At 36.7% G+C, this 24,174-nt stretch overlaps 2 protein-coding genes and 1 pseudogene across 2 annotated transcripts; all 3 read right to left on the reverse strand.

Moving 5' to 3' along the window:
* Positions 1 to 107: 107 nt before the first annotated feature.
* Positions 108 to 5,127, reverse strand: LOC103846050 (coatomer subunit gamma). Its single transcript, XM_009122977.3, has 17 exons — positions 4,922 to 5,127; positions 4,614 to 4,762; positions 4,394 to 4,507; positions 4,119 to 4,319; positions 3,940 to 4,041; positions 3,424 to 3,531; positions 3,117 to 3,350; positions 2,653 to 2,903; positions 2,361 to 2,532; positions 2,122 to 2,277; positions 1,982 to 2,032; positions 1,662 to 1,802; positions 1,382 to 1,579; positions 1,162 to 1,293; positions 914 to 1,087; positions 591 to 830; positions 108 to 512 (listed from the first exon to the last, which is right to left on the reverse strand). Exons 1-17 carry the CDS (start codon positions 4,965 to 4,967, stop codon positions 318 to 320), a joined length of 2,664 nt encoding a protein of 887 aa, XP_009121225.1. The 5' UTR covers positions 4,968 to 5,127; the 3' UTR covers positions 108 to 317.
* A 419-nt stretch (positions 5,128 to 5,546) lies between these two features.
* Positions 5,547 to 20,889, reverse strand: LOC103846053 (annotated as a pseudogene).
* Positions 20,890 to 21,511: 622 nt separating this feature from the next.
* LOC117126420 (putative polyol transporter 1) lies at positions 21,512 to 23,737 on the reverse strand. The gene is made up of 3 exons (XM_033274238.1): positions 23,207 to 23,737; positions 22,786 to 23,132; positions 21,512 to 22,696 (listed from the first exon to the last, which is right to left on the reverse strand). Exons 1-3 carry the CDS (start codon positions 23,331 to 23,333, stop codon positions 21,635 to 21,637), a joined length of 1,536 nt encoding a protein of 511 aa, XP_033130129.1. The 5' UTR covers positions 23,334 to 23,737; the 3' UTR covers positions 21,512 to 21,634.
* Between the last annotated feature and the right edge of the window lie 437 nt (positions 23,738 to 24,174).

A 24,174-nucleotide genomic window follows, 5' to 3' on the forward strand; every position in this document is an offset into this window, starting at 1 on the left:
ACATCTGCATAAATCTAAAAGAAGTTACATGAATCTTCTAGTATTGGAATATTTTTCAGCAACTGAATCTGTTGAACAACTTACTAGTTATTTTTCTTACATGTATATAATTAAGAAAACTTGTCTAATCAACGAAAGAAAGAACGATGATTATAATTGGAAGAATATTTGTACTAGTGTTAAAAATAACAATCCAAAAATTGTTTTGAGAAATGAAGCACCATCAAAAGACCAAAAGGGCAAAACGTTCCCAACAAATCCGAAGGAAAGGATAGTTATAAAACTCTCAATGTATTTGATCGATCGCAAGAACACTTCTAGCCGCCAGAAACAATCGCATGAATAGCTTCGCTGACAGATTGATCATCTGCTCTAACAGCCAGTTTCATTGCAATTTCCTTTCTGTTGTCCATTCCAAACTGTGCCTTCACCAAGACTTTCACGTTCCCTATGTACAAACCTGACAGTAAACTTGTGTGTGACCTTGCATTGCTTGCAACTGTCTCTGTCCCCTGAGAACACAAATAAAACAATGCATTAAGAAGGACAAATCGAGAATTGTATTAAGATTGGGGAGAAGCGCGCCTAACCTCACAAGACTGCATGCCAAGAACATCAGTTACAGCTTTGACTGCTTCGCCTAAGCTCTCTCTGGGGCCAAGCCCATACTCATCTACAAGCTCGTTCTCTGGGTCCATGTTTTCCCATGCATTCCTGAAATTTGAAACACCGACATTCACCATGTAGTCAGCAGGGACAACCTCAAGGTCCTCGAGTTGGTACTCATCTTCCACACCATCTTCCTCTGCTTCACCTGTGTTTGGGTCAACCTGTTCATACATTGATCATGTGATTATTTATTCTAGTCAACTAAAAGTGGGTGAAACTGAAAGCTTATGAGGCATGTACGTACCTCCTTGACAACGAAAGTCAATGTGTTTGAGAACTTTCCAACAGCGGGGACTCCTTCTGGCTTCTCAAACGCCACAAAGGCCTGACCGGGAGAATCGTAAGGGAGCGAGTTTAGTGGCTTCGAAGATAGTTCACTGAACTCCTCTGCTTCTGAAGCATCTACAATGACATTGACCTGCAAAACAAGGGAGGAGGAAAGGAATTGTAAAAGGGAAAGGCTTTCAGCTAATATATTATCATGCTCATTACCCTCTCCAACAATTGCTCTGGTACTGTGTTTGTACAGTTATACTGAAAGACAACGTGACTCTCGAAGATATGCTTTACAACATTGACCGAGTATTCTGTTTCTGCTTCAGTTAGCTCCACAGGTGAAGAAGACTGAAAATACCACATGTTTAACCAATAAGGATGAGTGAATAAGTGTAAACTCAAACGAGAAGCGTGTGCGGAAAATTTGTATACAAACCTTGAAAAGTTTGCCAAAGGTAGCAAACTCTGGAATAGATGATAGAAGTCTTTCATATGCATCAAACCCAGAAACAGGTGCAGGTGGTGGAGCACCAAGACCAGTGGGATTTTTGCCCTTGGCTTTCTTCTCTGCGAGTGGCTGCGATTTGACTTCCTTAGGCACAGATTCAACATCAAAAGCTTCTTCAGAGGGCTCCTGCAACATCAAAGATATAATATGGTAACTGACTTCCTAAAGAGTATGTATAGAGTAGAAAGCTAGGATATGTGAAGCTCACATAGTTTTTCAGACTTGTCTCCATGTTGACTAAAGGGGCCTCCAGGGAACCAAACAGAAACTCTCTGCTATCGTTGTCGGTTTCAACAAGGCCATCATCGTTGCCAAGTATACTCAAAAAGAGTGTTGCTCTATCACGAACCTGGAGATAAAGACATTGAAATTCAAATTAAAAACAACAGTTTGTGCAGACCGAAACCCATGCATGCAATCTGTATATAACGAACGAGACATGATGATATATTGATATCCACAGGACCACAGATTTACTACTGCAACCAATGACTAGAAGGCAACTTTTCAATAGGACTAGGCACCAACCTCGTCATCACTGTCATAGATGCAGCGCTTCAACAAGACAGTAATCCGGGGCTGCAAGACAATTATTGATTGTAATATCTTTGTCATCAACCGAGGACGATAAATAATAACCTTAATGACGCTTAATAAGATAACTATACCTTCAAAGCTTCAACCATAAACCCAAACTTCGCAAGTGTGCAAACAGCAGCTGCTCGAACAGTTGCATTCTCCAAATGCACACGGTTGTATATATACCGGATATACTTGCTAGGATCTGACGTGTTCGGTCCTTCAATTCCCAGGAAATGAAGGATCTACGCGGAAAAGATATATTTAAATAACAATGAAAACATTAACAGCTGCAATCCCAGGTAAAAGATGGCGAAAAGCAAATTACCTGAGTTGAAAGGTAAGTGAATTCACAATCTTCGATAAACTCGCAAAGATGGAGCAATCCATTTTCCTTTGCATCTGGAATATCTCTGATAATGGTTACAATAGAATCAACAATTGCCCTTTTATACTCGAATCCACCTTCTTCCCTAAGAATGTTGCTCAAGAAGTTCATCCTACAAATAAAAAGAGAGGCAAAGTTACCAAATGCCAGTGATACACATCTTGACACCTCGACAGAATGGTAACTTCTATAGACCAAAACTACCAATAATGAAACCTAAATGTTCGCTTACAATGATCTATACTTCAGCGGAAATTTCACACACAAAGATCTTATGGCTTCCACTACCACAATTTTGAACTCATCTGCGATATCTGACATGAAATTAGTTATCTGCTTCATCAACCGTTCCACACTAGATTCATTCCCTGTTTTCAGAAGTGTGGTGATTGCAAGTGTAGCAATGCTTCTATTCTGATCAGAAATTAAACTCTCCATATCAATGTTGCAGTTGGTGACTGCCATGGGATGAGTCATTGCAACCTGCGCAGTTCAGACCTCGATTCAGTATACAGTGTATATAGGGAAGATCTTTCAATGTATATCCTTGTACAGCATCTCATTATCCTCTATTAAAGACAATGATTAAGCTACTCAGGAAAACTCAGGAACAGGCTTTCAATTTGTCTGTCAGGAAATAAAGAAAATAGTTTTGTAGTGAGAGGTGTCCAAGAAAACAAAGAACGAATTGTACACCTTGTTTAGTGTCCGGACCGCAGCAAATCTCAGCACTGGTTTAGGGGAACTCAAAAAGAGCTGGAGGACAGTAATTGCTGGAGTCAATTCCCGGCTTGACACACCATCAAGCTCTGTGATAGCCCTGGCAGCCTCAAGGATCACCATTTCTGCCTTATGGCGAAGGCAACTCTCCAGAAAATCATAAAAAGGACGTTCCCCAGACTGGCTATGGTTGCCCATGTCCCGGATTATCTGAATAGAAAAATTAAAGTTGTCATGCCAAGACTTTCATACATCATATTATCATAAAAAATAGAGGCCAAACCTGACTGGTGTAACGTATCAAGAGACACTGGGCCAAAGGAGAACGGACAGCGCCCTTGGTCAAAGAACCAACCAACTTGCTGACAGCCAGGCGGTCATTTTGGCGTATCTGGATAAGATAGATAATCAATACTCGTAAACGTTCATTAGACCACACCTCCTATGATCTACAAGACCCTACAGCAGACTGACATGATATGTAGCCACTAGGAGCTAATACAGAGTGAACAATATAGGTAAAAGATAAAGCAGCTCAGGATTTCAGCTTTGCATATGTGGCATGGTCTCATGAAAGATTAGCAAAAAAATGAAGCATACGTATCCACACAAACATATGAAAGGTATGCAGCAACGACCATACTATATAGAAGTATATAACTATAAAGCTTATTTATGTTTCTAAATAATACATTTAGTAATATGCTACCAGGACTACATAAAGATGTTACTAGTCAGTGAATGACTAAATCCTCAGGAAACAATTCACTTTCTGCTAACACAAGATCCAATAATGTACCTGATGAAGCAAAGCCAAGGCATGAAACTGAACAAGGGCAGCTCTTGACTGCACAGCTTCTTGAACCTCGTTGCTCCATCGTTTAACAATTTCTGGGTTTGACTGGAAACAAAGAATGGAAGTGTATCAGTCTAAATCTCACACTAGGAAACAGGCCTCATATGGTGCACAAAGGATACCTTTAGCATGTGAAGTCCACTGACTAAAGCTGCACTTGAAACAACAGGGTTCTTATCGACGATAGCTTGTTTCAAGTAGCGCTCAATTTGTGTAAGAAGGGTTCCGTCAATAATTCGGCAGAGGACACGAATAGCATTTGCACGGTACATATCAATCTTGCTGTTCATATCCTTCATCAGGGAGCTTGTCACAATAATAACCTATAGAGAAAGAAAACACCTGATTAGAAATTCTAGCAGCAAGTGAAGTGCAAGATCTCCACTGGACCACGAACCTCGTCCGACCCTGGAGATAGTTCCTTAATGATCAAGTAGACCATTCTCCTCAAACCAGTGTCTTTAGATTGGAAAAGCTTTGTGACGGAGAAGAAAACTTCTGTTGCTTCAACCTGCACATGAAGCAAAATGTGAGAAAAAACAAGGAATAAACGTCGCTACAAACGGTATCACGGTTTCAGATGAACACAAAAAAAAAAAAAAAAAAAAAAAAGTGACCTTGGTGAATGACTCCCCTTGGTTAAGCAGATAAAGAAGTTTCGTGATGACCTGGGAGCACCTTCTGGGATCAAGCTGAGGGTCATTGAAGACTCTAGCTTCTTGAAGCACTGCTCCTTTCTCAATTCCCATGAATGGGGAAAACTCCACTGATCCACATACATTAGCAATAAGCAACCATAAATCACAAAAACGAATCACATTCTTCACAGTGATTCGAATCCAAGGTTGGGTAGATCTACGCATCGATTACAAATACAGATCTAAAAACCAGAAAAATGGTTGAACCGAAGAGAAGGAAGACGTACGCTCATCGTCGAGATCATCGTCTTTCTTCACGAGTGGTTGTGCCATCGCTCTGATTTGCTCAGATCTCTTCTCTTCCCTTCAAGAAGAATATTGCTGAGACTCGAGAAGAGAGTTGAGATGATGAAAAGAGAGCAACGATCTGCTGCATCCGCACTACACGTGGTTCCCTATGTACAAACTGCCCGATCTTCCGCCACGTCATATCTCTTGTATTTGACGGTCTTAAGTGTTTCAGTCCTGGTTTTTAATATTTTTTTTTTCCTCATTTCCTCTACTTATTCTCATATATATATACCAGGGGTGGTACAATAATACATTGTATAATTTTAAATTTTTTTGGTATTTTAGTAAAGAAAATATTTAGCAGACATATGAAGATATTTTACTGTATTTCAGTTTCTGCAATTGGTTTTGAAATTATCTTAGAATAATCAAAATTTGAATGTATGTATAAAAATATATGTGTGATTTAATATATTCCAATTTTAGTCTGCTGAATTTTATTATATTTGTGCTATGAACGTTTGTATTTTGATCTTCGGATAATGGATTTCAAATTGTGTTTTGTTGTAGCTTCTTATGTGTTTTATGGATGTTGGGGGTGTTGACTTGTTTTATTTCGGTATTTGGTTGGATAGCATAAGTGGTTTTCATTTATCGATTTAATTAAAATAGAATAGGTAGCTGATAGTTGTAACAATGTAAATGAAGTAGAACTTAAAACATAAAGTAAAGATGGTGTTCGAAAATGAAAACATGTAAAGGCTTGTGTGTGTTTTTATTATCTTGTTTGAAGAAAGATAATAAATTGTTTCATCTGCTTAAAGTAATTGATATTTTCTTATTATCTATTTGAAATGTAAAGGATAAATTGCTTCATTTGCTTAAAGTAGTAACAATGCTTGTGTAGATGGTCCATGTTGAAGATGTGGCAACTTGGTGGGGGTTGGAGCCTGACCATGTTGGTTAGATATTGCATCTTCATACGAATATTGTAAACACGGACAGGTTTGTCAGTTACTTACTTGTTCTGAGATTTCTGTATATTTCTCTGTAAACAATGTTAGTAACAGCATATTTTCTTGTTGTACTTTCAGTATCATCAAGTATGTGATGTCCTTCCAGGGTTACTCGTGAGACAGCAACATAGAACTGGCACTGACTAAAAACTGGTGTTGGGAGATAGAGGGCAACCTGCTTTTAGACTCTGACCTTGACTCTTATTTATAGTCATTGCATAACATAATCTGATTGGGTAGTGTCGTTTGGGGTTAACTGAATCCTTGGGATCAAGAATTTCTCTCTCACATGAGTTCCCGTTAAAAGCTCTACCTGTAGAACTCTGCATCCCAGACGTGAAATCACCATTCTTGTTCCATTGCAAAGCCCATTTCACCGGTTTAGATTGCGTAACGTCATCACTGGAGCACCGACTTTCAGAGATAGTTTATGGTTTGGCAAACCTGCAAACTCAAGTGAGTTTAAGTATTCTTGAGTGTAGTTATTTGTCCAGTCATCTTCTGGTGTGGACCCAAAGGCAACGCTGTCCGAGCTTAAATATTCTTTCTCCGCAGCAGTGACTTTAGACAATAGTTAGGAGTTAAGTTCATTCGCACTGGCATTAGTTGGTGCTAAGATAGCTCTTCCTGTTAAGTAACTGCGATTGAGGTAGTTATTAACAAAGTTGGGGTAGGCAGCATCTGATATTGTCTGATGCGGCTGGTCAGACATGGGAAGCATGAATTTATCTGCTACTAAAATCTGCTCACCGTCCTCCTGACTTCTTCCCTCTGTTTCCACAATTGCTGCAGTTCTGTTACCAACTCCGAGTATCCACTCAACAAATTCTATATCAGTTTGTCTTAGTCTCATGTTGATGCTTAAAGTGTGGATCTGTGCATACGGCCAGAGGTATGAGTTGTGCGTGTGTTTTAAACCTTAATATTAAAATCTCAGAATCGATCATCTACTCTCTCATAATGAACATGTTAATATCTAGCATTCTATCTTGTAATATTCATTTAACAGTGAGTGGACGGAGTAGCCCACACGATAGTAATGGAACTTGCATAATACTGGCATTTGATCTTGTGCGGTGAAATCTTTATGCGTAAACTGCTTGAATGTATGATTATGTATTAATTATTATTAGTCTGATGTTCATAATCTTGCCATGAAAACGTAGATGATGGGGAAAAACATGTTTTGGGATCTCTGCACCTGAATTATGTCTATTTTTTGCAAGTGAACATTTGAATGTAATACAAACTATTTAATGATTTAAAAGTGCTTGTAAGTCTATATGTATATGAAAGGATGCTTATATATAGAGATAACAAAACCACGACATGTGGATGTTTTGTTATGTAAAGATTCGCATTAATAATCCAAAAAAACCAACCATTACATCACGTTTTAAAAATAAAAGAGAAATAGATTCAAACGATACTGGAAAAAGTGCTAAAGCATTATTTAAGGAGATGCTGTGGTGGTTTTAGTTATTCCAGACATGCTTTATTTGGGACATTCTCATCCAGAGCAAGTTGTTCTTTGGTCGAAGCTGAACGTCCAGCTGGTGGATCATCTGAAGTAGATGGCTCAGCTGCAACATTGAACGTGTTATCAACTTTGGCATCTGGTCCGGTACATCAACTTCAGACAGCGCTGCTTCAAGTTCAAGGACAGTTGCACCTTCCTGTTTACAAAGTAACGAATAAGAAGATTATATATTGTAGTCACATCAAACTCAAAGCAGTGAAAGAGACGAACATTTACAACAGAGGCATGCATAGATGCAAGCTCTCTCTGAGGAAATATGCGGGAAATGGTTTAGGTTTTGTGGTTTGAATTGAAACTGAAGTCGGTTACTTTGAGCTGGAAGGTGTAGGTATTCCCTACAATATCAGCAAGGGATTGAGGGAGATCAGTATCAACCTTAGCATCAACACCTGAACCCTGCAAAGCGGGAAACATCTTTATATACAAAATCAAGACACAAAATAATAGCAAAAGTTAATAGGTAGTGTACTTGATTAAAGGTCATACCAAAATTTGTACAGCTTCAGAAGCTTGAATGTTTGTAAGTTTATCAACCTCCATATCAAAAGCTAGGAAAGCCGCCGAATCAGTGTGGTCAGACACAGACAATGCCACCATGTAGCTATTGTCAATGAAAGAATAAATCTTCGAAATTTAGTCTCTTGTAATATATGCCACTGATTTACAATATGGGGAAGAGGCATAGTTCAAAGCTTTTTACCTGAGGGAAGCCACATCATTAGCAAACCCCATTTGGTAGCCAATATAACACCAACTATCATCTTGCTGAATTCCTGTTAATTTTAGCTATGAACAGAAACTCAATTATCTGTGTATTGTAGAAGTAGCATCTAATTCAGCAGAGAAATCTAAAAGGAGCTATAATTTAGACTAACCACACTTCTTCACCTGAGGCTCGACAGTGATACTTTATCTAACCAGTATGAACGGGACTGTCCTTTCGAACTCTTCTTTTCCTGCAGCTGTCTCCAATCAAAGTAGAGATGGGTGGCATTAAGATATAACCGGCTTGTCAAAAACATACGGAGTTTATGTAAGAAGTTAGAAGGATAAAAATAGTCTATGCCATGAATTAGACGAAAGCTATTTGTAAATGCAATAATAGTCATAAACATTTACTTTTCTTACCCCCAACTATCTTGGGATTGATGCTGGTGACAAGCACAATTTTTGGCTCTCTCCAGTAACTTTCAAATTTGTTATGGATTGCAAGAGCTAAAGAATCGAACATACTAACATAAACGTTTACATCCCTGCAATGAAGCGTTGATATCAAGTCACATCAGGTACAGGTTGGAGTATAGAGGATAACAAATGATGACCTAACAGTCGAAACTACCTCTCTAGACGTAAATTAAGCATTACACGTTGTGGCCCCGGTAAACGGTCGGTGATTGTGCTCCTGATTGCACTTAGCTCACCAAGTATGTATAGGACATTTTTTAATTGGAAAATGTTTACAGATGATATCACAAAAACCAAATACACAACTCAAATTCAATATACATACCAGGGAGCTGTCTGTTGGTGTTTGCCAACGTAAGTAGGTAATCGTAAGGTTGGAATCAGAACAGTTCAGTAGGTATGGTCTTAACGTCGTCTGTTAGTTTTTCAAAAGAAGTGCTTTTAGTGAAACATATGGATAGGGGCGCATTAGACAAACGAAAATTGTTGCTGCTTCTCGCTACATGAAACTGCTTCGCGTGTAAACCGAACCTTCGCTCAAACGGTGTCTGAATCTGAGCTGACGGTTCGCACTAACCAACCCATGCATAAGCGTCGACTGTTTGAAAGAAATAAATCAAAAGATTAGACAATCGGTATGGATACCAACGCAGGTTTATATCTAATAGGAGACTGACGTGATTACCTGTTCGTCAATGAGCAGATGTCAAAACTCAAGAGCTCACCGCCTTTCCTCACATTGCAAGCCTCTCAAAACCTCAGCAAACAAACCTCCGCAGTGTTGGAGCAGCCACCGGCTTTCAGATCGGCAAGGAGGGTGAAGGAATTCACCATTGTCAGAGTTGTAATTAGGACAGTCTATTCGTATCGCTCTCGTTGAAGTTGTTATGCTCATCACTTAAAGGTTGGAAGATTTATACTCGGAGCCTAAGTCGGTTACTTTGGGAGGCGATGAGGAGTGGGTTAATCACGTTAAACCGCCGATTAAATTGCTTATTGTTAAAAGCTGGAGACGTTACGGTAACTTGATCGACGTCTGCGTTATCTAAAGAATACGGATGCTGATATACAAAGCTAGGAGCAGGTTGAAGAGAAGAAGATGAAACCCTATCCGGACCTCAAAACAATGTTATGTATAAGCCCAAACATAAACAATCTATAAAGGCCAAGACAAAAGGCAAACAAAAAGCCCAGTTCAGATGAAAGCACAAAAGCATCCGAAAGAATCAATTTCCTAGAGTGCCAAGTGTCCGAAAACGCCCCTTCTTCTTTGATGACGTGGACGCAGGAGGAGAGAGGCAATTCAACATTATTATTATAATTTATTTATTTATTTTTAACTATTTTATTACCCAAATTAGAAGTGGTCTAAATTTTTTATTTATTTAAATAGTTTAGAGCTTTCAAGTTGTTATTCATATATCTATATAGTGATGGTATAATGGTCTATTATTTTTGTTTATAAATCTATTTTGGTCATTCTCTTTATGTGTTCTTTTGGTCAAAAATATTTCTTTAGACTCTTTTGGAAGGTTTGCTCAAAATTGTAATATGAAATGTGTCTATTGAGTTAAAATAATGAATCAATTAATCATATATTATTTTCGTGTCATACATTTATACAAACATGGATCATTTTTTATGTTTCCTTGAACTCAAAATATCATATCATATATGTCTTTTGAACTTTGGATTATATAATTTGGAAACTTCTTTCATAAATTAAGATTACATATGGGAAATATGGTATACATGAAAAATTAGAAATTACAAAATTCATTGTAACATTTGATTATATCCTTATGAGGTTGATGAACGAGACTAAACTAGGGTGTTCATAGTCAGCCGTCAACTTTGTTTTGCTCCGGTGGCTGCCTCGTCTTCTCGAGGTCGTCAGAGGCGTTCCCTACCTTCTCCATATCGTCTCTGTTCTCTCTTTGGTGGTCCCTGTCTTTGTCTCGGTGGGACAAAGGCTCTGCTACGTCACATCAGTGAGATTTTTGGGTTAGATTTTGGGTTTCTCTGTGGTTTGGCGGCGTGCAAAGTTTGCATCCTCCTTTTTCCAGGCACATGTCTCTGTTTTTAGAGGCGGCATTTTCATTGGTCAAAGACTCGGTGTTTACCAGTGTGATGGTTTACTAGATTTGTTTCTATGTTTCTTAACTGCTTTGGTTTCTTCCGGGTGGTGGCGCATGGTGGATAGTGGTGGTCAGGTTTTTATTCATTCTATTGCGTTCTATGGTGGGGACGTGTCATGTCGCAGATAGTGGTTGATATCACGTTTTCATTGTCTTTATGGACATGTTCTAAATGTGGTGTTAATTGATGTGATCGACTATCTATATGATATGTACTTTGCAGTTCAAATTTGTTCAACGGTAGCTTAACTGAAGCTAGCTCGAAACAAAATTAAAAGAAAAAGCAATCGAAGAAAAATACTTATCTACAATATGAGAATTATGTTCTTGTTTCCGTTAAAGGTATTACAAGTCTGTTTGCTTCTGCTGGATCGGCCAATTCCTACATCAACAAGGGTCAACGGTCCCGATCAGTACATAAACATGTTACCTGTGTAAAAACATACATTAACTAGTACAAAATTTAATTTTCATACATGAACTTTCAAAATTTGGTTTTATCATACATTGACATAATTTCCGTTAGTCAAACGTTGAGTTGTCGTTAACCGGTAATAGAAAATCAGCTCATTCCTACATCAACAAGGACCAATGGTACGGATCAATACATGAACACTTCACCTGTGCAAAAACATACATCAACTAATACAAAATTTAACTTCACTACATGAACTTTTGAAATCTGGTTTTAACATATGCTAAAACTTGATATTTACTTAATTTCCACTAAAATAATATCGAAGCTAAATTTTATGTCACGTATTGATTAAGTAAAGTTTTTATTGTATATCCGCGCGGACGCACATGTCAAGCTTTAGTATATGTTTAAACCAGATTTCGAAAGTTCATGTATTGAATTTAATTTTTTTATTAGTTGATGTATGTTTTTACACAGGTGAAGTGTTTATGTATTGATCTGGACCATTGGTCCTTGTTGATGTTGGAATTAGCCGATTTTCTGCTATTGGTTAACGACAACTCAACGTTTGACTAACACAAATTAGGTCAATGTATGATAAGACTAAATTTTGAAAGTTCGTGTATGAAAATTAAATTTTGTACTAGTTGATGTATGTTTTCGCACATGTAACATGTTTATGTACTGATCGGGACCGTTGGCCCTTGTTGATGTAGGAATTAGCCGATTTTCCCCTAATTTATCTTATTTCGAAATAAGATTAGTTTGTTATTGCTAACATGGCATCATTGATGTTGCTTTTGTTAGGTTCTGGTGCTCGAATTCCATTAGTTTTAAATTATTATATTGTCGTATTCGTCTTCTACATAATAATAGGTGAAAATCATTATCAATAAAAAAAACTTAAAAAAAAAACAATTATTTATGAGATTTTTAAGACAACAGAAACATAATCAATGATATGGAAAGGGAAAGTGACTAAGTTAAATACTAGGAAATTTACAAACCAGTAAAGCTCATTAACTAAACTAGGCATATAGATGGCTTATCGAATAAGATATACTAGAGCTTGACCCGGACAACCGCGCGGATATTTATTTTATTCTTTTAGTCTTTCAACTTGTGCTAAAATATATTTGTAATGTTTTGTAGTATTATGAATGAGTCATTTTTTTTTGTGTTTAAACCATCTAATGTATAACCGATATTCGGTATCATATAAAAAAATTCAAAATTTATATAATTAATTTTTTTATCAGATCTATAAATAAATTATTAATTAAAAATATGAAGAAATAGAGAATTATGACTTATTATACCGTACCTTTTTTTGTCAAGACTTAGTATACCATACAAAAAATATAAAATTAGTTTTACTGAGTCATTTAGTTTCATTCTCCTTTTAAGGTCTATACAAATACTGTAACTGCAGAATGAACTGTGATTTGGCCGATCTACACATGGAATAATCATAGAAACGATATGATTAAGATGATCAGGTACTGTAGAAACATGGGTCTTTTCTTCTTATTTCAATTGAGTCTTTGCTTTGTAGTTTGTTATGGACAATTTCTGAAACAGTGTTCAAGTTTATATTTTTCTGTATTTGCATGTTACTTCATAAGATGACTCGTTATTTATAGTTTTAAAATAAAGATACCACAGTCTAGATCATAATGATATATTTTCTACTAATTGTTCCATTTCTCTGTCTTATATAGTATTGAATAGGTGGACTTCAGTTGCAATGTCGTCCTTGATTCCTTGATTCGACTGTAAGTTGCAACTGATTCTAGCTATCACTTTTTTTCTTATTTGAATTGAGTCTTTGTACCTAACGTTTTAAATAACATACGAAGAAAAACGTACTTTCTCATTTTGACTCGTTTTGCTATTCACTCGTTTTGTAAATGCTGAAATAAATCTGCTTGTTATTGCAGCAATAGCTTATAATTTAGTAGCTTAATACGATTGTTTATTTGGCTAACGTATAAAACAATTAGATGAGTGTTTTATATCAATGAACGTGCACACGGCTCGATCGCTACGTAGCGACCGAACTCTTCCAAAACGTCGATACGACACGAATCCATGCATTCTCGTCTACTCTTTAATGCTATCTCCCGTAATCCATGGCTAAATCATTCTTAGTTACTCATCACTCAAAGTTATCAGTCAAAATTTACGATAAAAACCACGGGAAATTCGTTTTTATCGAAGAAACCGTAATAAACGTTTCGAGTCAAAGACGGCCCAAAGAGACCTAAAACGCAGCTCGAAGCCCACTTACGATTTCCTAACCGAAAGCCCATAAGCCTTATGACAGTTTATGCTTGGTTCGTAAGGCAAGATAAATGTTAAGTTTCCGCGGATAAATGTGAAATTTCTGAAGATAATCACGAAGATCGGGAAAATCAGAATATCTCCATTTTTGAGCTATGACGGCTTAAGGGCAGAAGGGGAAAAGCTAAAACCAACTTTGGAGGAGTATATAAGGAGTCCTAGGCGAGAGGCACAAGGGAGATCCGCGATACACAGCAAACTTAGCAGTTAAAGCAATTTAGGCAATTTTTCGTTTTTGTTATTCGAGCTGTGACTCAATTAGGTTTAGCAGCTTTAAGGTTTTAGAACTAGGAATCTCGCCGACAACTCCCGTAGCCCAGGCTCTTACCTTGTTGTAACGCTCAAACGCGAATTCGGAATAAGATCTACTTTGCTCCCTTTTCGATTTATTATTTTTTCTCGTCTTTATTTCATGTTCTGATTGCTTGGCGTGTGGTATTAGCAGATATCTGAGACCTGTGGGAAATTAGGGTTCTCCTACTTTTCTTATTTAAACGAAAATCGACAGTGCGAATTTCGGTTCTCACAGACGTTTATTTCGAGATAACCGATTTTGACCCGAACAAAAATCATAATTTTATGGTGTTTTAGCTATCATGTCATAATTGTTCAAAGAAAAAAACAAACTCTTTGGAAACGGTTAGACAAGCCGAATTAAAATGCTATGCTTGGTTTGAGCATAATAGTACAAAAGAGGAAATACATGTGGAACGACAAATCTCCTAGCCAAACTGTAACCTCATAGATATGTTGTACCAACATGTCCCATGGACCATCTGGCACTGCAGAGCATCGATCCTAACCCCTCACTTGTGAGCCCCTCACGGCCATACATATAGGTTATTGGTGCACTTAGCGTTCCTTGAACCCAAGACCTCACCCTTTAATAACTCTCCCACAGGACAATCTATCACCAATTGATCTTGTTAAAGGGTGAGGTCTTGGGTTAGAGGAACGGGTTAGAGGAACGTCAAGCACACCAATAACCTATATGTATGGCCGTGAGGGGCTCACATGTGAGGGGTTAGGGTCGATGCTTTGCAAGGCCAGCCAGGGTCCACATGACGGATTGTTACATAATAATCAATTGGTGACAACTTGTTTTATGGGAGAGTTGTTTAAGGGTGAGGTCTTTGATGACACCAAACACACCAATAACCTATATGTATGGCCGTGAGGGGCTCACATGTGGAGGTTAAGATCGATGCTCTTCAGGGCCAGCCGGTGTCCACGGGATGGGTTCTTACATATGTATTATTGATGGGTCATAGAACATAACTCATTCTTCAGTAGTTGTGAATTGAAATGGAAGAACTCCACATGGAAAATATAACTTATGAGAGAAAGAAACCAAAGGAAAAGAGTTTAATCCTTACATGTGGAGCTTGAGACGCTTTTTAGACTATGGAATGCATGCTACAACTGTCGACATGTCAGCCTTTTAGTACCGATTGTAAAGATCTAATCTTAATAATTCAAGACCCATGAACATGGCCAAGTTTTTCCATAAATTTAAAGAATTTGTCGAGATTGAAGAGTAAATTTACTGATTTTTCTATCGTGTTTCATTCTTGTTTTTAAAATGTTAAGTCAGATTCATTAGGTGAGATAACAAAAGTATTTCATAGGGATATGTACTACACTAGCTGTTATATTCTGGTCTAGTTTTCCAGACTATCTCAAGTTTGAACAATAAAATAACTGTTTGATGAAAAAAAATATTATATGTACATATGTTTGTTTATGAAAAAAATTAAAAAACAACGAGTCTAATGAAGATCATTTTTCCTCAGGCGTGATGAATATATCTTTGTAAGGTATTTATGTGCTTGTCAATTAAAAAAAAATAGCAGCAGTTGGGTTAAACTCATATTCTCATGAAAATAAAGTTGAGCTTAGTTAACAAGTTGAGCTATATGGATACATACATTATTTACACATATTATTTATGTATTTATTTTGTGACTCGCCCCCAATTTTCTTTTCTTTTTAATGAAATTTCCCCAATTCACAACAACTTATTTCATTATTTCTTATCAGTGTTCCTCGACCACTTCTTTACCTTCCTTTGTAACATTCTTCTTCTTGTTTGCAGTGTAGCTCCCGAAAAGACTCTCCATCTCTTCCAAAGGCATACCTCGTGTCTCTGGAAGGAAAGTAAAGAAGAAGACCCATGCAGCAGCAGCAACTCCGGCAAAGAGAAGGAATGCACCACCAATGGTTAGACCTTTAGAAAGCGATAGGAATGTCATTCCGATAATACCACTCATTAATCTATTCAACATCACTCCCAAACTTGCCCCTTGAGCTCTTAGCCTCACAGGGAATATCTCTGAGCAGTAGACCCACGTCACCGGTCCTGCACCTATTGAGAATGTTGCTACAAACGTCATTACCGTTGTAACGCTAAGCCCAATAGCCCACTTGAGCGTGTGTCCTGGGTTTCTGTCGATGACTGTAAAACTAGTCCCAAGCGCGGTCAATGAAAGAAACATTCCGCCCATACTCGTGAGCAACAAGGCACGGCGTCCAAACCGGTCGACCACGCAAGTCCCTACCACGATAAAGAGTGTTTTGACAATTCCAACAGCGACAGTTGCCAAGAGCTGGTCATTCTTGGATTTCAGTCCAGCCTTTTGGAAGATGGTCGGAGAGTAGAGGACGACCGCATCAATTCCGGAGGCTTGCTGAGAGAAATGGATACCGAGACATGCTATTAGGATATGTCGGACAGCAGGGGTTGGCCGGACAAGAAGATCCTTCCACACGCCTTTTCCGGCACTCTTCCTGTTGGGAACAACAATAACATCGTCTGTCATGTCCTCGGGGATTCCAGCAGCCCGTTTGATGTCATTGAGTCAAGAGATGGCCTCTTCTTTGGTGTTTGAGGTTTTGTCAAGAACTTTAAATGCATCCCCAAGGCGACCCTGGAGGACTAGCCATCTCGGAGACTCGGGCATTGCCAACACTCCGATGGCTAGGCACACTGAGGGAATCGCTCCGACACCTAACATGAACCGCCACCCAAGATGCACCGGAAGCTTGGAGAAAAAGTAATTTGATACGTACCCAAGAAGTATACCAATGTTGATAAATATCTGCATTCAAAAGAACATATAAGCACTACGTTTCATATACAATTTTTTTTTATTATATCTAAAATTAGAAAAATCAAATCTATTATACCTAAGGGAAAGAGCTGAGAAAACCACGAGAAGTAGCAGGAGCAACTTCAGCCGTGTAAACCGGTGCGATCATCATAGCATAACCGACGCCAATACCAGCTACAAAACGGCCAACCATAATGAAAGGATAATTTGTGGCAAACCCCATGAGAAGGGCACCACAAAAGAAGAAGGCTCCTGCCAACACTATGGTGTATCGTCTCCCGATCCAATCAGAAGTTCTACCCGCGGCGCCTGAACCTACCAGGGAGTAGATGTTTAAAATTCCCATGAGGATCTCAAGCTGTACGTCTGACAGTTTCAAATCTTCTTTTATAAAAATTGCAGCTCCACTCATCACTCCAATGTCTGCAACATCCATAGATATGTAAGGATGGTTACAGAAACCAACTATGACATGGATCATTAGAATAAATCGTACCGTAACCAAGGATGATTGAGGTCATGGAGGCTAAGATTGCACAAGCAAAAGCAAACCGGCTTCTATTCCCCCTCGGCGCCTCGACTTCTGCAGTGACAACACCTTTCTCGACTTCTGCAGAGGAACTCATCGTTTTCGCTATGATTGCAAGACAATGAAATTAATTAATAGAATAGAGTATGAAACTGACGGATGAACTTTGGTTCTTGTGGATGATGGAATCATTGGGATGATGGAAATGGTTTAAATAATTGTGTAATTAATGCTCACAACAGAAACTATCTAATATCGACTGTAAAAACTACTTAGCTAACTGATTACCTGTTATGGTTAAAACAAAATTTTCAAGGATAAAAATTAGATTAGAAGATGTCAAGAGTCAGTGTTTTCCTATCATCTACAAGTTTTGTCCTAAACAGTAAAACAGTTCTAACAAGATTCGTCTCTCTCTCTCTCAGTTTTTTCCTATCCTAAAGTTAGAAACATACGAGAATATAATTAACATAAATCTAAAGATTTCAAGCAATAGTTACAAGTTTTGTTCACTTGGAACTTTATTTTAGTTTGATAAATGTAAATTTTTATGTATAAGAATTGTGTTGTTGAATATAAATATATATAAGTAGTTTTTGGACCTAGAAAACCTTTGGATTCCCACAATTATCAATTTTTTTATGGATATATAAATATATCATACAATGTCTAATATTTTTTATTTGAAATATATAACCAAGTGGTTCGTCCCGCCGCGCCGCCGCACCTATCTGAACAAATTCTACATTTATCTGAACAAATGAATTTGTACAATATAATTGAATCATGAAAGTTAGGTTGATATTTTATTTTCATCTATTTATTATGATTTTTAAGGTTTATTATTTACATGTATTAAATTTACATAGAAAGAATTTTAGTTGATTATTGTATGACGTTAATTAGGATTATGATTTGGATTTTAAAATTTCAGATGGACTATATTACTCATTTTTTTCGTTACATTGGATTGTTCATCATTACGTTTTGTTGTATATAGAGTAGAAACTCTATTAAATAATACTCAATAAATTAATAAACACAATAAGTTAATAAATTCTTTTGGTCGTGAGTTGTACATGTTCAGAATATGACCCAAATCGATAAAATAATTAAAAAAAATATTCTAGAAAACCATGTGTAAATGTATGGTCTCATTCATAAATTAATAATTTTTATGTATATACATTTTCTATATGTACAAACAAAACATTTTATTGTTTTTCATATTCAAATAATATTAGCTCTATTTTTTCTGAACATTTAATATATTTTTACAATATTTAGTAAATTATATCTAAAACTGCAATTAAATTCTATAAAACATATTTCACACAGACAAAACAATATAAGAAAAATAATATGAAGTTGAATTTCAAAAAATTAATCAATGTATATATGGTAAAATTAATTATTTTGTTATTTTATATAAGAGATATACTCTAAAATAGAAAAATATAAAAAATAAAACTTTTTGTAAATTAATAACTCCATAATTAATAACATATCACAATCCCAACATTGTTAATTTATAGAGTTCTTAGTGTATTTCAAAATCATATTTACCATTTTCATTAATTTACTCGCTTAATTTAGCATTTATTGACATTTACTTTGGTAAATTCGGTCATGTGTGTCTGTCAAAGTGATTTATTTATTTTTCAGTGTCTTATATTTAGTATGTTAGTTTTTTTTCAAATGTCATGTTAATTTCACCTTTATAAGGAAAATCAGTGGAGCGTTATCGTAAGTACCTTTTTAAAATATGCATTAGGCCATACCTTTTTTGACGAAATCCGAAGACCGAACTGAATGCGGAAAACAGAACAAAGCTAAATCTGAATCGTTATTATGATTCCTGTATGGAGAATGAGATTTAGGTATATTAAGGTTTGGATACAAATCGAACTGAACCAAAATTCGAATTAAGATCCGAAAACATCTGAACTTAGTTAAACCTATTAATTTTTACATATATTAAGGTAATTTAGATATTTTAAGTTTTGTCTATTTTTTGTCATTTTGAATATTCTTTAGTTACATTAAATAGATTAACTAATTTTAATTAGACTTTTGAATAATTTATATATTTTGAGTATTTTTTTCAGTTTCATTAGTTTTAATAGATTTTTGGGAGTTCAAACATAGGTTACAACCCGATCTAAATTGAACCCGGAAGGAAGAAAATGAATCTGATCTAAAAATTGGTAAAATCCGAATGGGACTTATGATCATACTATCAAAAATCCAAAAATTAGAATCAGCCAAACCGAACCGAACAAGACACCAAATGCCCATTCCTAGCCGGCATTCATGTGTCCATCTTGTATTGTCTTGTGCGTCTGTCTCTTTTTCAGTTTCGGTGTAGATTCCTTTGTACATGCTTTTATCCGAGTTACATGGCAGGCATACTTCTGGGGGCAGTAGTCCTCCTGGAAATTTGTTCCAAATGAGCAGAAAGATAAGTGGTGGCAAGCTTTCATTGTATGTCTTTCCTTTCCATTTCATTTTCATTTTCTAAGTAATGAAATAATCATCATAAGTAACTACTAATGTCTTCTCTTATTTGAATTATAAGCATACTACTGAAAATCCAATTTTTAAGGCTCTTATGCCAAAGAAGATAGAGAGTTTGATAGGTAGACCTTTGCCAAACAATCAAAATGCATACATCTTGATCTCTTGACAGAAAATAGAATATGAAGAAATCAAAAGAGGAAGACAGCGATTCGATATCTGATATTACCCTATTTAGATTCTTCGGTTTGGAGATCGAATTGATGGCTCGGATGAGCTCTTGTGAGTCTGAGAAAAGCCATATTTTGGACATGCCAAGGTGGTGATCATGAGAGAGGGCTGCTCTAATAGCTAAAGCTTCAGCCAAGGGAAGTACCTATGAAATAAGTTTTAACAGGCTCATTCTAAAACCGATCTAATAATTTTTCTGTATATGTCTAGGCTTTCTCGTGGAGATGAAAGTGTCCCCCCCAAAAACATCAATTTCATCTAGAAATATTTACTGGGTTACCACTAGAAAACAAAATATGGGTTTCTGCAAAAAAAAAACCGTCAATGTGATTTTTTTTGCAACATTATCCGCAATTTCGAAAATCCACAGGTCAATCCAATAAATACGAATTAACCCGCAGTATAATCTTTGACTGTATACACATAAAGAGTGTTTGAACCTTGAACCTTAACTACAGTTTGCTGGTTATATAAGCATTTCGTCCAGCTGATATATTTGTTTTCTTATCAGACGAAATTATTTATATAGCAAACGCATTCCAAAATGACTTTGGTTCTTCTTCTTATTCCCTTGGACATGAGAGCTTGGGTAATGAATACGATCCTTTGATTTTTACTCAAGCATCTACTCTTTTCGATTTTCTTTACTTATAGTTATTATCTCACATGATTTGAACAACAATCCGAATTATCAAATTATAGTTTCCGGCTCAGCTCCACCTTCTTCGAGTGTGCCGTGGCCAGAACAAAAAAAGAAAGATATGATATGATATGCTCCTGTGGTGATATCAAAGAAGAAAGATATGCTGCACTCCAAAGGGTCATCCCACATTCATTGCTCAAGCTCCCATGTCCAAGGGACAAATAAGAAACAAGGTCATTTCGGAATGGCCTTGCTATATAATTAATTTTGTTTAATAATTATATATCAGCGCCCGACGTGGTTAGATAGCTTGAAAATGTGTTTAAGGTTCAAGGTTCGAGCCTTCTATTTCAACTACTTTTTATATTATAAAATAATGCTGAAACGATGTAGTATTCAAAAATGTTAAATAAAATTATACAAAGTCAAACACACATATATACAGCTGAATTTTATATTGCGGGTTGAATCCTATATTCATGATTGCATATAAAGTTGCAAAAGAGAAACTCAGAAAACCCAAAAAAATAAGATGCTGAGAAATAAATTATAGAGAAATACCATAAAATAACTCTGAAATTTGTTATCAAAAAAATATCATACAAGGGTCAAAACGACGAAAATAGGTTTCATTAAGAAGATAAAAAAAAAAATTTATACCCCTACGGTTAATTAATATAGACTTAGGATTTAGATTTGAGGGTTGGAGGATGAGATTAAGATTAATAAACCATTAATTAAAATTTAAAATATATTTTTAAAATAGTTAAAAAAATTGGATTTCAAAAAAAAAATTCAAAAAAATAAATTCAAAAAAGAAAATTCAAAAAGAAAATTGAAAACAAAAAAAAATTGAAAACAAAAAATTGAAAAAAATACTCGAAATAGCATCAGGTAGGTTGAATTGACATTCTCATCAAAATAAAGTTGAGCTTAGTTAACAAGTTGAGCTAGATGGAAACTTACATTATTAAAGCAATTTTCTTTTCTTTCTAATGAAATTTCCCCAATTCACGACAACATATTTCATTATTTCTTATCAGTGTTTCTCAACCACTTCTTTACCTTCCTTTGTAACATTCTTCTTCTTGTTTGCAGTGTAGCTCCCGAAAAGACTCTCCATCTCTTCCAAAGGTATACCTCGTGTCTCTGGAAGGAAAGTAAAGAAGAAGACCCATGCAGCAGCAGCAACTCCGGCAAAGAGAAGGAATGCACCACCGATGGTTAGACCTTTAGAAAGCGATAGGAATGTCATTCCGATAATACCACTCATTAATCTATTCAACATCACTCCCAAACTTGCCCCTTGAGCTCTTAGCCTCACAGGGAATATCTCTGAGCAGTAGACCCACGTCACTGGGCCGGCACCTATTGAGAATGTTGCTACAAACGTCATTACCATTGTAACGCTAAGCACAATAGCCCACTTGAGCGTGTGTCCTGGGTTTCTGTCGATGACTGTAAGACTAGTCCCAAGCGCGGTCAATGAAAGAAACATTCCGCCCATACTCGTGAGCAACAAGGCACGGCGTCCAAACCGGTCGACCACGCAAGTCCCTACAACGATAAAGAGTGTTTTGACAATTCCAACAGCGACAGTTGCCAAGAGCTGGTCATTCTTGGATTTCAGTCCAGCCTTTTGGAAGATGGTCGGAGAGTAAAGGACGACCGCGTCAATTCCGGAGGCTTGCTGAGCGAAATGGATACCGAGACATGCTATTAGGATATGTCGGACAGCAGGGGTTGGCCGGACAAGAAGATCCTTCCACACGCCTTTTCCGGCACTCTTCCTGTTGGGAACAACTATAACATCGTCTGTCATGTCCTCGGGAATTCCGGCAGCCCGTTTGATGTCATTGAGTCTAGAGATGGCTTCTTCTTTGGTGTTTGAGGTTTTGTCGAGGACTTTAAAAGCATCCCCAAGGCGACCCTGGAGGACTAGCCATCTCGGAGACTCGGGCATTGCCAACACTCCGATGGCTAGGCACACTGAGGGAATCGCTCCGACACCTAACATGAATCTCCACCCAATATGCACGGGAAGCTTGGCGAAAAAGTAGTTCGATACGTACCCAAGAAGTATACCAATGTTGATAAATATCTGCATACAAAAGAACATACAAGCACTAAGTTTCATTTAAAATGTGCTTTTTATTATATCTAAAATTAGAAAGGTCAGATCTATTGGACCTCAGGGAAAGAGCTGAGAAAACCACGAGAAGTAGCAGGAGCAACTTCAGCCGTGTAAACCGGTGCGATCATCATAGCATAACCGACGCCAATACCAGCTACAAAACGGCCAACCATAATGAAAGGATAATTTGTGGCAAACCCCATGAGAAGGGCACCACAAAAGAAGAAGGCTCCTGCCAACACTATGGTGTATCGTCTCCCGATCCAATCAGAAGTTCTCCCCGCGGCGCCTGAACCTACCAGGGAGTAGATGTTTAAAATTCCCATGAGAATCTCAAGCTGTACGTCTGACAGTTTCAAATCTTCTTTTATAAAAATTGCAGCTCCACTCATCACTCCAATGTCTGCAACATCCATAGATATGTAAGGACGATTACAGAAACCAACTATGACATGGATCGTTAGAATAAAATCGTACCGTAACCAAGGATGATTGAAGTCATGGAGGCTAAGATTGCACATGCAAAAGCAAACCGGCTTCTATTCCCCCTCGGCGCCTCGGCTTCTGCAGTGACAACACCTTTCTCTATTCCAGAGGAACTCATCGTCTTCACTATGATTGCAAGATAATGAAATTAATTAATAGAAGAGAGTATGAAACTGGAAATGAACTTTGGTTCTTGTGGATGATGGAATTATTGGGATGATGGAATGGGTTTAAATAAATGTGTAATGCTCACAACAAAAACTAACTAATACCGACTGTTAAGAAAATACTTAGTTAACTGATTACCCGTTATGGTTAAACAAAATTTCAGGGATAAAAATATAGATTAGAAGATGTCAAGATCCAGTGTTTTCCTCTCATCAACAAGTTTTGTCCTAAAATCAGTTGTTTACAGTAAAAACAGATCTAACAAGATTCGTTTCTCTCTCTTTGTTTTTTCCTATCCTGAAGTTAGAAACATACGAGAATATAATTAACATAAATCTAAAGATTTCAAGCAATAGTTACAAGTTTTGTTCACTTGGAACTTTATTTTAGTTTGATAAATGTAATTTTTATGTATAACATTTGTGTTGTTGAATATAAATATATATAAATAGTCTTTGGACCTAGAAAGCCTTTAGGATTCCCACGGCTATCAATTTTTTTTTTTTTATAGATACATAAATATATCATACAATATCTAATATTTTTATTTGAAATATATAATTTCGTCCCGCCGCGCCGCTGCACCTATCTGAACAAATTCTACATTTATCTGAATAAATGAATTTGTACAATATAATTGAGTCATGAAAGTTAGGTTGATATTTTATTTCATTTATTTATTATAATTTTAAGGTTTATCATTTACATGTATTAAATTTACATAGAAAGAGTTTTAGTTGATTATTGTATGAAGTTAATTAGGATTATGATTCGGATTTAACATTTCAGAT

Source organism: Brassica rapa, chromosome A07 (genome assembly GCF_000309985.2).
Source record: "Brassica rapa cultivar Chiifu-401-42 chromosome A07, CAAS_Brap_v3.01, whole genome shotgun sequence".
Classification (NCBI taxonomy): Eukaryota; Viridiplantae; Streptophyta; class Magnoliopsida; order Brassicales; family Brassicaceae; genus Brassica; species Brassica rapa.

Excerpts from the sequence above, each read along its gene's own strand:
- LOC103846050 (XM_009122977.3), bottom strand. The coding sequence starts at position 4,967 with ATGGCACAACCACTCGTGAAGAAAGACGATGATCTCGACGATGAGC. Across the intron at positions 831-913 it reads TGACTTTCGTTGTCAAGGAG|GTTGACCCAAACACAGGTGA; the intron begins GTACGTACATGC and ends ATGTATGAACAG. Across the intron at positions 513-590 it reads TTGGCATGCAGTCTTGTGAG|GGGACAGAGACAGTTGCAAG; the intron begins GTTAGGCGCGCT and ends TTGTGTTCTCAG.
- LOC117126420 (XM_033274238.1), bottom strand. The coding sequence starts at position 23,333 with ATGAGTTCCTCTGGAATAGAGAAAGGTGTTGTCACTGCAGAAGCCGAG. Across the intron at positions 23,133-23,206 it reads TTCAATCATCCTTGGTTACG|ACATTGGAGTGATGAGTGGA; the intron begins GTACGATTTTAT and ends TGGATGTTGCAG. Across the intron at positions 22,697-22,785 it reads TTCTCAGCTCTTTCCCTGAG|ATATTTATCAACATTGGTAT; the intron begins GTCCAATAGATC and ends TTTTGTATGCAG.